The 12383-nt window shown below is 32.1% G+C and overlaps 2 protein-coding genes across 2 annotated transcripts; both read left to right on the top strand.

The window, feature by feature from the left end:
* The first annotated feature begins 1738 nt into the window (after nucleotides 1-1738).
* LOC21387053 (alcohol dehydrogenase 1) lies at nucleotides 1739-5193 on the top strand. The gene is made up of 10 exons (XM_010112172.2): nucleotides 1739-1845; nucleotides 2585-2721; nucleotides 3040-3086; nucleotides 3300-3625; nucleotides 3811-3893; nucleotides 3980-4055; nucleotides 4145-4206; nucleotides 4285-4380; nucleotides 4460-4621; nucleotides 4966-5193. Exons 1-10 carry the CDS (start codon nucleotides 1809-1811, stop codon nucleotides 5080-5082), a joined length of 1143 nt encoding a protein of 380 aa, XP_010110474.1. The 5' UTR covers nucleotides 1739-1808; the 3' UTR covers nucleotides 5083-5193.
* Nucleotides 5194-9624: 4431 nt separating this feature from the next.
* On the top strand, nucleotides 9625-10204 carry LOC21387054 (heavy metal-associated isoprenylated plant protein 43). The gene is made up of 3 exons (XM_024174862.1): nucleotides 9625-9639; nucleotides 9755-9827; nucleotides 9948-10204. The coding sequence occupies exons 1-3, from the start codon at nucleotides 9625-9627 to the stop codon at nucleotides 10202-10204; spliced, it is 345 nt and encodes a 114-aa protein (XP_024030630.1).
* Nucleotides 10205-12383: the final 2179 nt, after the last annotated feature.

Below are 12383 nucleotides of genomic sequence, written 5' to 3' on the forward strand. Positions count from 1 at the left end.
TCACAAGAAAATAGAATTTAGTGTTTTAATTGGAATCAAAAGTTTTTTCCTTGTACTAAGGGATTGTAATTAAGAGGTTATTCTTATAATCTTAAATGGGCCGAACTAAAAATAATAAACTCCTATATTAATTAAATCCTAGTATATGTGAAATTATATTGTGTGTGAAATATTATTTTAATATTAATAAATATTTTTACTCAACATAGTTTTTGATATGCCCGGTGGGACCCATTCTCCTTTTCATCTCCGGTTATAAATGGTAATATTTTATTATAATAATCATTTAAATGTAACCCTTTGTGTCATTTTATTTTGCAAAATGACACCACAAGTTACTGTGTAATTCCATCAACTCCCATCTATAAGGATTGTTGGGGAGCAAAAGAAGGTAGGGTTTAAGACAACCTTTGTAATCACTGGGGCACCTGCTGCTGCCATGGTGCCAAAAGTTCTTGAGGTTTCCAAAGCGAAGCAATCTTCAAAGGCTCTTTGCAGTAAAGCTGCCAAATGATTGAAGAAGAGACAAGCAAGGTCTGCCAAAAGAAAGTTTAAGCAAGCTGTGAAGACTGTAGCTATTCTCCTTCCGAAGATCGCCGAGGATGCGAAGGTTAAAACAGTCAAAACAGTCAAGACTTGTCCTGCAGAAGCCGTTAAGATCACTGATCAACGACCACTTCAGATTATGATTGGTTCGATCCTTATTAACATCGGTACGGTAGAATCTGTTATGATGACCAGTGTTGAAGATATACTACTCCAGCTTCTCCAATAACAAAAGAGGTGGACAACTTTACTACATCACCAAATGTTTCAAAGACTCCTGAAAATAGTGTACAAAAAGGGAAAGTAAAGGCGATAGTTAGTGAACAAAATCAAATGGGTTTGGTCACTCAATTTGGAGAAAACTCAGTGAAGAAAGCTAGAAGTGGTGGACAAAAAATGTCACAAGTGAATCAAGTTATAATCTTTTAAGAATGCTAGACAAATCAAGTTATCTATCGAATTCCATATAACTAATACCACATAAATATGTTTATTTTTAATAAAGGGATAGTAATAAATAGAATTATTTAAGGTCCTATTTATTTTAACCAATTTAATTTTAAATTTGAGTTTTATTATAGTAAAAAATTCTTAAAAATAATTACATTTAATTTTTTTATTATAATAAAAAATTCTCACAAAAAAATCACATCCCAACTTAAATTAAAAATTCATAACTAAATGAATTCTAAATACAAAAGTTGATTTTATTTTTATTTTTTTATTTTTGCTACAATTTAATTTTACAAAACGAATCCCGCCTTTTAATAGTACCCACTTGCAATTCTAAGGAGTAGTAGTGTAGTACTACAAGACAACACGTACCAATCAAATAATATTTCCAACCAGAAAAGCATTTTTTAACTCCATGTGGCAACACCGCGTCGCATGCAGAACCAAAGCCGCCGCTGGTGCGACAAAACCGAAAAACACCAAAAAAAGAAAGAAAGAAAGAAAGAATGAAAATGATTCATTCCAGTCCCGTCAGTGGTCTTGAATTTGGATAAAGAGACACCTCAAAAATTTGGGAAGGTTTTGGAAACTCCCAACCCGTAAGACGCAAAAGAAAAAAAAAAAAAACCATGGTAATTACGTTCAGACCCTCTTCCCATATGGCAATCGCGTACGTTTCTTTTGTCATTGTCCGACACTATAAATCCCACTTCTTGGTCAACCCTGTTCTTCACCGCTTACAAGAATCAAAACATCAAAATTCGATCGGTTTATTTGAAGTGAAAATTTATTAATTAATACAAGTCATAATGTCTCCTACAGCTGGTCAGGTCATCAAGTGCAGAGGTCCGCTACAACTTTCATTTTCTATAATATTCTACTCTTTTTTTATTTTTTATTTTTACAATTTATTTTTATCTTTTCTTTTCTGATTGTGGAAGTTTCTAATGATCGGTCTTATTATCACTGATTTCTATAGTTCTAATTTTGGAGTTTGTAGATATCAACTGTTTCTTGATCATCAGTTGTTAATAGGATGCAAATCTTTCTTTTTGTTTTTGTTTTTTGTTAAATTGTGATTTTGATTTCAAAGTTTTTGCTGGGTTTAGGTTTTCTTAAAACAGTGAATTTGGCAAGCGGGTTGATCTTTTATACTAGGCATGATCTTACTGTGTCTTTATTTGTAAAATTTTGACTGTTATCTACTCTGTTTCAAGCTACTGAAACCCTAATCTATTTGTTTAAAAAATAATAATAATAAAAAAACAAACTGTTTTCCGTTTCTTGCAAACGGGTATTTCGCACTCATTCATGATGATCTTTTAGGTTAAGTACCATTTGTTTGCACATCCTGGTGTTTGAATTTTCTTAAATATTGGTCCATTAAAAGTGCTTTGCTTCATACTTTGGTTTGCAAATACTCTGCTTTCAATTAACTATGAGGTTGTCAAAATGCTAAATGTCCTCGAAAATGAAAACAGAATTTACTTAGTTAGATTTTCCTTGGGTGATTTTTCTTTTGTACACATTCATTAGATGAAATGATCATAATTGTCTTGTTGGATTTGTGTTTGCATTTTTGTAGCTGCGGTTGCTTGGGAAGCAGGGAAGCCACTGGTGATTGAGGAAGTGGAGGTGGCACCGCCACAGGCTAATGAAGTCCGCTTGAAGATCCTCTTCACTGCCCTTTGCCGCACTGATGTCCATTTCTGGGAAGCCAAGGTAACAGATTTGTCATCATAAATTAGATATATTTCTGTCGGTTTTTTTTATTTGTAAACAATATGTTGTTTGATCCACATACATTCTGATTAGTGGCTAAAATTAGTTAGCTCTTTGTCAATCCTATAAAGTTCCACAAGGTGCAAATGCTAGCTTTATAGTCATTTATTCAGTTTTCAGTTTGTTGGGAAAGACTTCTGTTACTCTTTACCCAATTTTATCGCTTGATTTAGCCTGGGCAAGAAAATTTATAAGATCGAAGACAAGTTTTTGTTGGAAGAGGTGTTAAGTTTGAAAGGGTTTTGTTTGTTTTTGCAGGGACAGACACCATTGTTTCCCCGAATATTCGGCCATGAGGCTGGAGGGTATGTATTTCTCTATATGCTTGTTTAGGTCCATTTAGCAAATTCTTTTGCTTTTCTATCGATCATTTCTGATCATCATTGTTTTCTCTTCGTGATAAACAATGGCATTGGATTCTTTACACCCTTATAATCTGCAGTTCACTAACTTCCAAAAAGAGTTCATTTCCACAACAAAGACCAAAGTGACAAACTGTACTTACTATTTGTTTGCAGTATTGTTGAGAGTGTTGGTGAGGGCGTAACCGAACTTCAGCCAGGAGACCATGTCCTCCCTGTGTTCACTGGCGAGTGCGGAGAGTGCCTGCACTGCAAGTCAGAGGAGAGCAACATGTGTGATCTCCTAAGGATCAACACTGACAGAGGCACCATGATCATTGATGGGAAGACAAGGTTCTCTAAAAATGGACAACCCATTTACCATTTTGTTGGGACCTCTACCTTCAGTGAGTACACCGTTGTCCATACTGGATGTGTTGCCAAGATTAACCCTGCTGCCCCCTTAGACAAAGTCTGTATCCTTAGCTGCGGAATATGCACGGGTATGTTTATTAAAATTTATCGTATTGTATAGTAGGGATTCTTCGCTTTATTTATTTATTTTTTTAAAAATGGTACACAATGCAACTCATGAGTCATAACCTGGATCAAAGTTGACCTTAGAGAATGGTATATTGGTTTATTGGCTTATACTTTTTGTTTGATCGATTTTTCCTATTTCTTGAAGGTCTTGGAGCCACTCTGAATGTTGCAAAACCGAAAAAGGGTTCATCTGTTGCTATTTTTGGATTGGGGGCTGTTGGCCTCGCTGTAAGTGATTCCTGTTAGTAGTTTGTTATTTTGCTCCTGGCTACAGTATGGAAGAGTTTGTGATGATAGATCTTTTGCATTCTTAGGCTGCTGAAGGTGCGAGGCTTGCTGGAGCTGCTAGGATCATTGGTGTTGATCTGCACTCGAGTCGATTCGAAGAAGGTTAGTTGGATTTATTAATGTTCATGTTAAGTACAGCCAAGGACATTGGAGTTTCTGATGATAACTTTGCTACTTATTCTTACTGGCAGCCAAGAAGTTTGGCGTGAGTGAGTTTGTAAATCCAAAAGATCACGAAAAACCTGTTCAAGAGGTTGGTTCATAATCCAATTAACTTAGAATATTTCTTAAACATGTATTGTTTTAACATCTGAATGTTATACTTCAACAGGTTATTGCAGAGATGACTGACGGAGGAGTGGACCGGAGCGTCGAATGTACAGGAAGCATCCAAGCTATGATCTCTGCATTTGAATGTGTTCATGATGTAATTACTTGTCCAACCTTATTTCTTTTTCGAAACATAAACTTTCTTTCGAGAAATTGAATTTGGCTGTTTTTTCCAGGGTTGGGGTGTCGCCGTGCTAGTCGGTGTTCCAAATAAAGATGATGCATTCAAAACCCATCCAATGAATTTCTTAAATGAGAGGACTCTGAAGGGTACCTTCTATGGCAACTACAAACCCCGGACCGATCTCCCTTCTGTTGTGGAAAAGTACTTGAACAAGGTAAATTTAACTTAAATACAACTGAACTTTTTGCATAGCTATATTTTGATATTTAACTTGAAGTGGGGTTTTGGAGCTGAATTGAAATCGGCTAGAAATTTTGAATGCTGAGTTTTTTCTTACATTGTATCTTGTGAATTGATAATAATTAATCGTTTATACAAAAGAATTTTATTGCTAATTGTACAAAACTTTGCCTTCCACATAGAAGGCATTGCTGGATTTGATTTTTGTTTGCGCCTTCCTTTTTATTATAGTATATATTAATTTTGCTTCATGTTATAATATTATTTATGCCAATATATTTTCTGTATAATAACTCATTTTGTTTTTGATACTTGCAGGAATTGGAACTTGAGAAATTCATCACTCACTCGGTCTCTTTCTCGGAGATCAACAAGGCCTTTGACTACATGCTGAAAGGGCAGTCTATCCGGTGCATCATCCGCATGGAAGAATAGGGTGTTGCCCATATATGGATTATATATATCTATATATCTATACATTTGTATGTTGTAGTTGTGTAGGTGTTTGTCCTTGTCACGCTGAAAATAAATAAATAAGTTGGAATATGCTCATGTATTTTCTGGTCTTTGCACATAAATAAAGTTTGTATTTTCATAATAACTTTTTTTATTTTTATTTTTTATTTTTTTATGATCACAATGCGGTTGAAGTGAACGGGAAATTAATTTGGTTTCGTGCGATCAAGTAGGAATATCGTTGAAAATACCTCACTTTTAAATACGTTTGCATCCAAGGACATTGGAGTTTTTGCGCATTTTCCAATTTTGGTCGCAGAAAGTGTTCCGAGAAGTCATGTCCTAAACAAAGTTAGCCCTGTTCATTTCGCTGATTTGAGTTTTGTTACAGTAAAAAGCTCTCATAAACAATCACATCTAACATTTTTACTACAATAAGAAGCTATTACATAAAATCACATCTCAATTCGAATTAAAAATTTGAATCAGTAAAAACTAAATAGGCTCATAATTTATAATGGCTGTCAAATCAATTCTGTGATGATTATGAGTTTTATTTTTAGGCCAATTTACAACGTGTCCAAATATAAATTTATATAAAATTTCATGTACTTTTTCTTCTATATCTAAAAGAGGCCCTTTTTAGAAATTTGAATTTAGCAAAATTGACAAGTCTTGGAGCTGCTAATATTAGTTCCAACTGATAACTATAACATATATTAGTTCGAACTGATAATTATAATATATATTGGATGCGTTTAAAATTCATTTTAAAATAATTTTATTTTTTATATGAAAATAAAAATAAAAACATTTTCAATCTTAGATAGAAATTATTTTTAAAAATAGGTTTGATAGTTTTATCAAGATATTATTTTTAGTATAAAAAAAACTCATTAATGTCTTTCTCTGTGCTCGAGAGAAGAGAAAACGAAAATAAAAAAATAAAAAACGATTAAAAGTCGTTTTTCATTTCTCTCACATTTTACACTAAACTAAAAAATTATTTATATTTATATTTTTTATCTTTAATTGTGCCAAATACCGTTTTAAAATCGTTTTTATTTTTTCTTTCTCAACGTAAAAAATAAAAATAAAAAAAATTCCAAACACGACAATTAAGTTCTTTACCGTCTCCCATTTAAAATTTGATGCAGCTTAGTTCTTTCTAGAAGGCTGCTCTGAAATTTCAGTTAGTTAATATAGTATTCCCATTTCAGTTACTTGATAATTAGCTGTAATTAAAGGATAATGGTTGTAAATTATATGTAATTGGTTGGTTGTTTAAATTATACTATTCCCATTTCAGCTTAGTTCTTTCTATGTCACTATTATCATTGATTTACGTAATTGGTTGTTTAAATTTGAATGACTAGTAAATTAGTTTTACTAAAATGCAACTTTCCGTACAGTTCTTATTCATTGAAGGAGTCCAAGTGCATTGAAGGACTTCTAATTTAGAAAACTCAAGTATGAAGAAAGCACCATTAAGTAGAGGAAAATGCAATTTTTGCAACGCCAAAAATAATTTGGTCGCGATTAGTTCAGTTGCGACCAAACTTTATCAATTTGCGATCATATTTTGGTTAAAAAAATCTTGGTTTTGGCAACTATTTTTTGTGACCAAAAAGTTGGTCACAAGTTTCTAATTGTTAAGTAAGTGACTCAAATTAGTTTTGAGAAAGTTATTATTTTATATTTTTTAGGTATGTTACTATTTTTAATTTTTAAGCAATGATTATTAGGAGTCTATAAATAAATATTTTGTATAAAATTTTATGTGTGCTAAGAGAAAGGTATAGACAAAGAGTGCCTCATTTTGAGAGAAATAGAGAAAATTGAGGAGAAAGATAGGCAAATGGTATAAGGGGTTTTGGGTAGAGAGAGAAAGGTTGTTGAGTGTGTAATTCTAAAACTAGTTTTTTTCCCTCTTCTGTGGACGTATGAAATTTTTCTGAACCACTTAAATCTTTATCTTCACTATTTTTCTGTTATTTTTATTTCTATTTATTTTTCTACTGCGTAGATATAAGAGTGTGTTTTTTCCTAACACTAACACACGCGACTCCCCACGACCAATCTAAGGGTCTTTACGAGACTAAATTTAGCCATTTATGACCAAATCGAATTTTGTCATAGAAACTTTCTAGGACCAAATTTTTTTGATGGAGGTAAAACGCAAAGAACAAATCAGGATAGAATTTTAAAAAATTTTCTTAAACCATCAGGATCCTTCTCATGTAATTGCTATGTAAAATAAGTATTGAATAATCTTTCTTTCGTATCTATTGGTTCCAGTGATGCCCTTGCTTAAAAAGAAATGGAAATAGTTGCCTCAAGTTTTTAAGATAAATTGGCCGAGCTTACGAGTTTGCGAAAAGTTTTGACTACTTACCCATAAAGAAAAGTCTTTTGCTTCTACTATATCTATATGTACGAGTTATAAATAATTTGTATATTAAATTATATAATTATTATTGTCATATTCATATACATTTGACTATACATATAGTTAATTTTAAGAACTTCTCCATATAGCTGTTTCCCAGCTCCCACAGATTTCCCAAGTAATCGTGATTCTTGGATGGGCTTGACCTTGACTACTAAGAGGAGATGTTGAGACGTTTATTTATTTTTTAATTAGGTCAGAAAATTTCAAATAATTAACCAGCAGCCTACTTCCTGTCTTATATATCAATGGTTTGAATTATTAGTACGTCTGTTAATTGATTACACCAATACGTAAGATTTAATTAAGCCTAGTCAATAACTAATATCTTTAACATGCTTAATTAATTAGCAGAAAAATAATATCCTTAAGCTACTTTGTTTTTAAAGATAATAATAAGACACTCATTGGTTGCTACTTGCAGATTGTCAGTAGTTGCTTCCATTTGACATCCACACCCTAACCACATTGTTGGGTAACTGATAAATACGTTTGGCGATTTCTTTCCCAAAATAAAAAAAATAAAAAAAATAAAAAAAAAATAATAATAATAAAAATAAAAAATTTTGAAAAGAACAATTGGCGATGTTGTGATTTTTATTACAAAAATAATCTCAGAAGTCTTTATGTAACTTTTTTTTTTTGTTTATCTCTTCCTATAACTACTCGCAATATTTTTCCATCACTAAACAATTAACACCGTGGAAAAGTATTTGGCTTCATGCAATTAGATGCTACTGATATGCCACTTGGGAGTTGAGTTTCGAGAAAACAGTGTGTGTCTAAATATTGTTCTCTTGATCTCTTCCTTTGGAGGACCACGCTTACGCATGCTTTTAACTATTAATAATAGGTAGTTTTTCTGATAGATCTCATCTCTGGGTAACGTTATTTTTAACGGTTAGATTATGTCACATTAAAAAATATACAGAATAAATAATTTTAAAAATAAATTTAATGGTTGAAAAAAAAACTTGCCAGTAATTTATTTTTTCTGATACTCTAATAAATAAGATTAGAGCATCTCCAAAGAAGCTCCTTAAATTTTAGTTAAACTCTAGTTAAAATGACTAGAAAATTATTTTAGCTGACAACTTTTTAGTAAGTCATTCTAACCATATTCTTTATTTTAGCTAAACATATATTATTTTAATATTTATTAAATTTAAAATATAAATAAATTTATTCAATCTATAAAATAACCTTTACATTTATTATAAATAAAAGAATAAAATAATGCAAAACATGAAATGGCTAACCACTCCATGCTAGTTATATTTAATTAGTGTGGAGTGCATTCTCTAAAATTGCTAACTATTTAGTTAATGGTTGGAGTGAAGAAAGTTAAACAAAAAAGGCTAAATTATTAGTTATTTTAGCTAAAAATATGAAATCACTAGTATAGTTAGAGTTGCTCTTAGAAACTCTTTAATTAGGTGAATTGTTTAGTTAATCTTTAGTCATCTGTCGTGTGTGTGTGGTGGCTCTAAATAGATTTATCACTTGTCCAAGTTTCAAGTCGAAATGCATATTCTGATCCAATTTGATACTAGGTTGTGGTTGTAAATTCTATATTAAAAACAAAAATCACTGTTGAGGTACAAAAAAAAAAAGGCGTTCACTAGAGTATTATTTTTTTTTTAATGTTGAGGTACTAATTTAAATAAACTAATTTTTTTTTTCTTTTTTAAACGTTGAGGTATCAATTTAAAGTTATTAAAAAACACAGATCCCGTTAAAAGAAAATTTCACTATAATACAAGATACTAAATTAAAATTATCTGAAAAGGTAGTGCATGTACTTCGTCAAAGACTCATAGTCCTATGTATGTATAATAAACAACATTGGAGTATGGACCTACCTATGGATCCACTAACGCATAATATATTGTGCTCATCATTATATGAACGAGTCCAAGACAGTGCCCAAGTAGCTGTTTTTGTGATGCAAATCATATATATAATTCCTAAATTTCTTCTGCAAATCTTAGCCCTTGCGCTTTCCTTTCTGTGACATTTTCAACTAGCTAGCTCATAGTTTGTCCTAAAACATTTCTCCTCGATCGTAAATTATGTCGACGGTTAAGGTAAACAAACCATTACCATATTTTCTCCTCTCTCTGAAAAAATTCAGTATAATTTCGTCATTCACAGCACTAATTTATGTTTACGTATATTTATGTATACGCATATATACTACAGAAGACTGAGCTAAAAGTTAACGTCAATTGCGAGAAGTGCAAGAAGGACGTACTAAAAGCAGTCACCAAGCTTTGTGGTATTTAATTTATGCATCATGTATAAAATATATAATCCTATATTAGGTTTCAAGCTCCGTTTGTGCTACTTTCATAATGGCCAAAAAATGCTAAATATCATCCATGGTAATTACGAGCAGGAATAAATCAGGTATCGGTGGACGCCACAAAGGGGACGTTAACAGTGATTGGGGACGTTGACCCTGTGATGATTGTGAAGCAAGTAAGGAAGGCCAGAAAATGTGCGGAGATTATTAGTGTCGGACCTCCAAAGCCGCCGGAGAAGAAGTCCCCCGAAAAATACGTTCTTCTTCCCTCTTTTTGTAAAGATTGTCAGCTTGTTGCCGTTAGCTTTGCACCCTACGGTGGCGGATCAGCTTGCAACATCCTTTAATGTTTTGGTGTTTAGTTATGTACCTAGTACTGACGTCTTTCTTAAAATATGCTAGATGAGAGGTTGAAATCCGATATGATCATCTCTCTCATTTTTTTGTTTGATATTTCGCAATAAGAAATGTTGACATCACTCTCTTTCTGTTACTCTCTTTATCATTCTCTGCATTCACTGTTTGACACTTAAACTCTACTGACATAATATATTATTATTATTAAACAGAAAATGAAATAGTAGAGTTTATATATCAAACAATAAATGTGCAGAGAATAACAAATAAAGTGACAGAAAGAGTGATGCAGACATTTCTCATCAATTTTTTTATGGAGTAGGTGTTGTGATAAGAAAGTGGGACAAGAAGATTTGGCTGTTTCTCCATTGTGATTTTGTTTGTATTATGTATTAATGTTTTGATGAATAAAAATGTACTATGTATTAGTTTACTTTTGGAGTTTGTGTCTATCCTTTTTCTCCCCCTAAAACAAAAGGATGCTATGTAGTAGTGTGTTAACCAGTTGTTTATTGAAAAATAAAATAAATTAAATTCCGATCTTGTGCTTTTTCTGATCATTATATTAATTAGTGATGGGTTGAGGATTCTGCCCACAAAACTTCCATTTTCTATCAAATTGCCCCCTACAAGCAAACTATAGTTCAAAACGTCACGTTTTCGTCTGTTTCAAATCCTCCCATGCGAATCTCTCGCAAGTGATTTATTATAGAGGAGGAATTCACCAGAGTATAAAACTTTGAAACTGAAGTAATTATGACAAAGATGTTCGTAGTAAAAGAAAAAAGAAGGGGAACGAAAAAACAGAAGTAGATTTCTATTTTCTTTATTTAAATTATTCGTCGAGTATGGAATAATAAATTATGCTTGAGTACCTACAAAACGTTGGAAACAATATTGGCGGAATTTCTACAATAATAAAAATATGTTTATGGCATTTGGCATTTTTGCGACATGGCAATATTGTAGCTTCCAAACATCAACAGATAGGGCATCGGAGCATCCGAACACCTAGAACACTCGGAGAGGATGTTTGGTAGAGAGATTCGTACCTTGATTCGAATCATGATTTGTGGTTCGCTACAGTATTTTCTCTCACAAAAAATACACGTAAATAAAAAATGATTCGAATCACATGATTTAAATCTTCCAACCAAACGTCCTCACACCCAGGTACCTGTTCACCAATGTTCAGCTCAAGGGACTGGAAGATGTATCACTCAAGGATCACAAGGAAAATATCTCTTCCTCAAAGACAATTAAATATTTGGTGTTATAAAGAATTAGAATGCTAGGATGTGAGAGGAATCATTGTATTAAGGAGAGAAATAACTCTTAGATTTATGGAAGAATTAAACTCTCTCATTCTTGATCAATATACTATTTCTCTCGAGTCGATAAAAAGTAATACACCCGGTGAAAATTCGTCAAAAAGAATTCTCGAAAACTCTTATCTCACCACAGAACTAATGAATGCTAATAATGTAGAAGTGAATGTGATTAAATGCAGAAAAGTAAATGAACACGAAATAAATTTTGAGTGGTTCGTCCTCAAATCTAGAGCTGTGTTTAGTAAATGGTGGTTTGGGTGTTTTTCACTACAGAAAAAGTATTACACACTTTAATGCTTAGAATGACATTTAAAACTGTTTTATGGAGTATAATCTCCTATTAGTGTATTAGAATGAACAAAGGCTGAATAATAATAAGCTTAATTGGCGTTTCTGGGTAATGTGATTACTCTTCAATAAAAAGATTATTATCGGTAGCTAGCAGATCATGATCGTTCCTTTTGACCAACTTAATTAAGGATATATTCTCCCATCTCAAATTTCTTTTACTCCAAGTAGGTACCAAGCTTTCAGTTTTATAAGATTATTTTTGTTATTTCATTAATTAAAATATTCTATTTATGAATAGAGAGAGGCATTAGATCAGGACTTTGTCGATTTGTAGAAAAATCTTCCAACACGAGCATAGATGTGGCTAATATTATTGCAGAATGATTGGCCCAAACACATAATACACATACATTTTGTCTTCTGATAGCATATATAAATAATTTATTTATATGTAGCTTTTTCTTAGATTGATATACAAATAGAAAAATGTTAGCATTATTCTTTTTATCACTCTTTTCTGTTTGTTTAACTAGTTGATTATGAAAGT

This window comes from Morus notabilis, unplaced genomic scaffold (genome assembly GCF_000414095.1).
Source record: "Morus notabilis unplaced genomic scaffold, ASM41409v2 Scaffold2016, whole genome shotgun sequence".
NCBI lineage: Eukaryota > Viridiplantae > Streptophyta > Magnoliopsida > Rosales > Moraceae > Morus > Morus notabilis.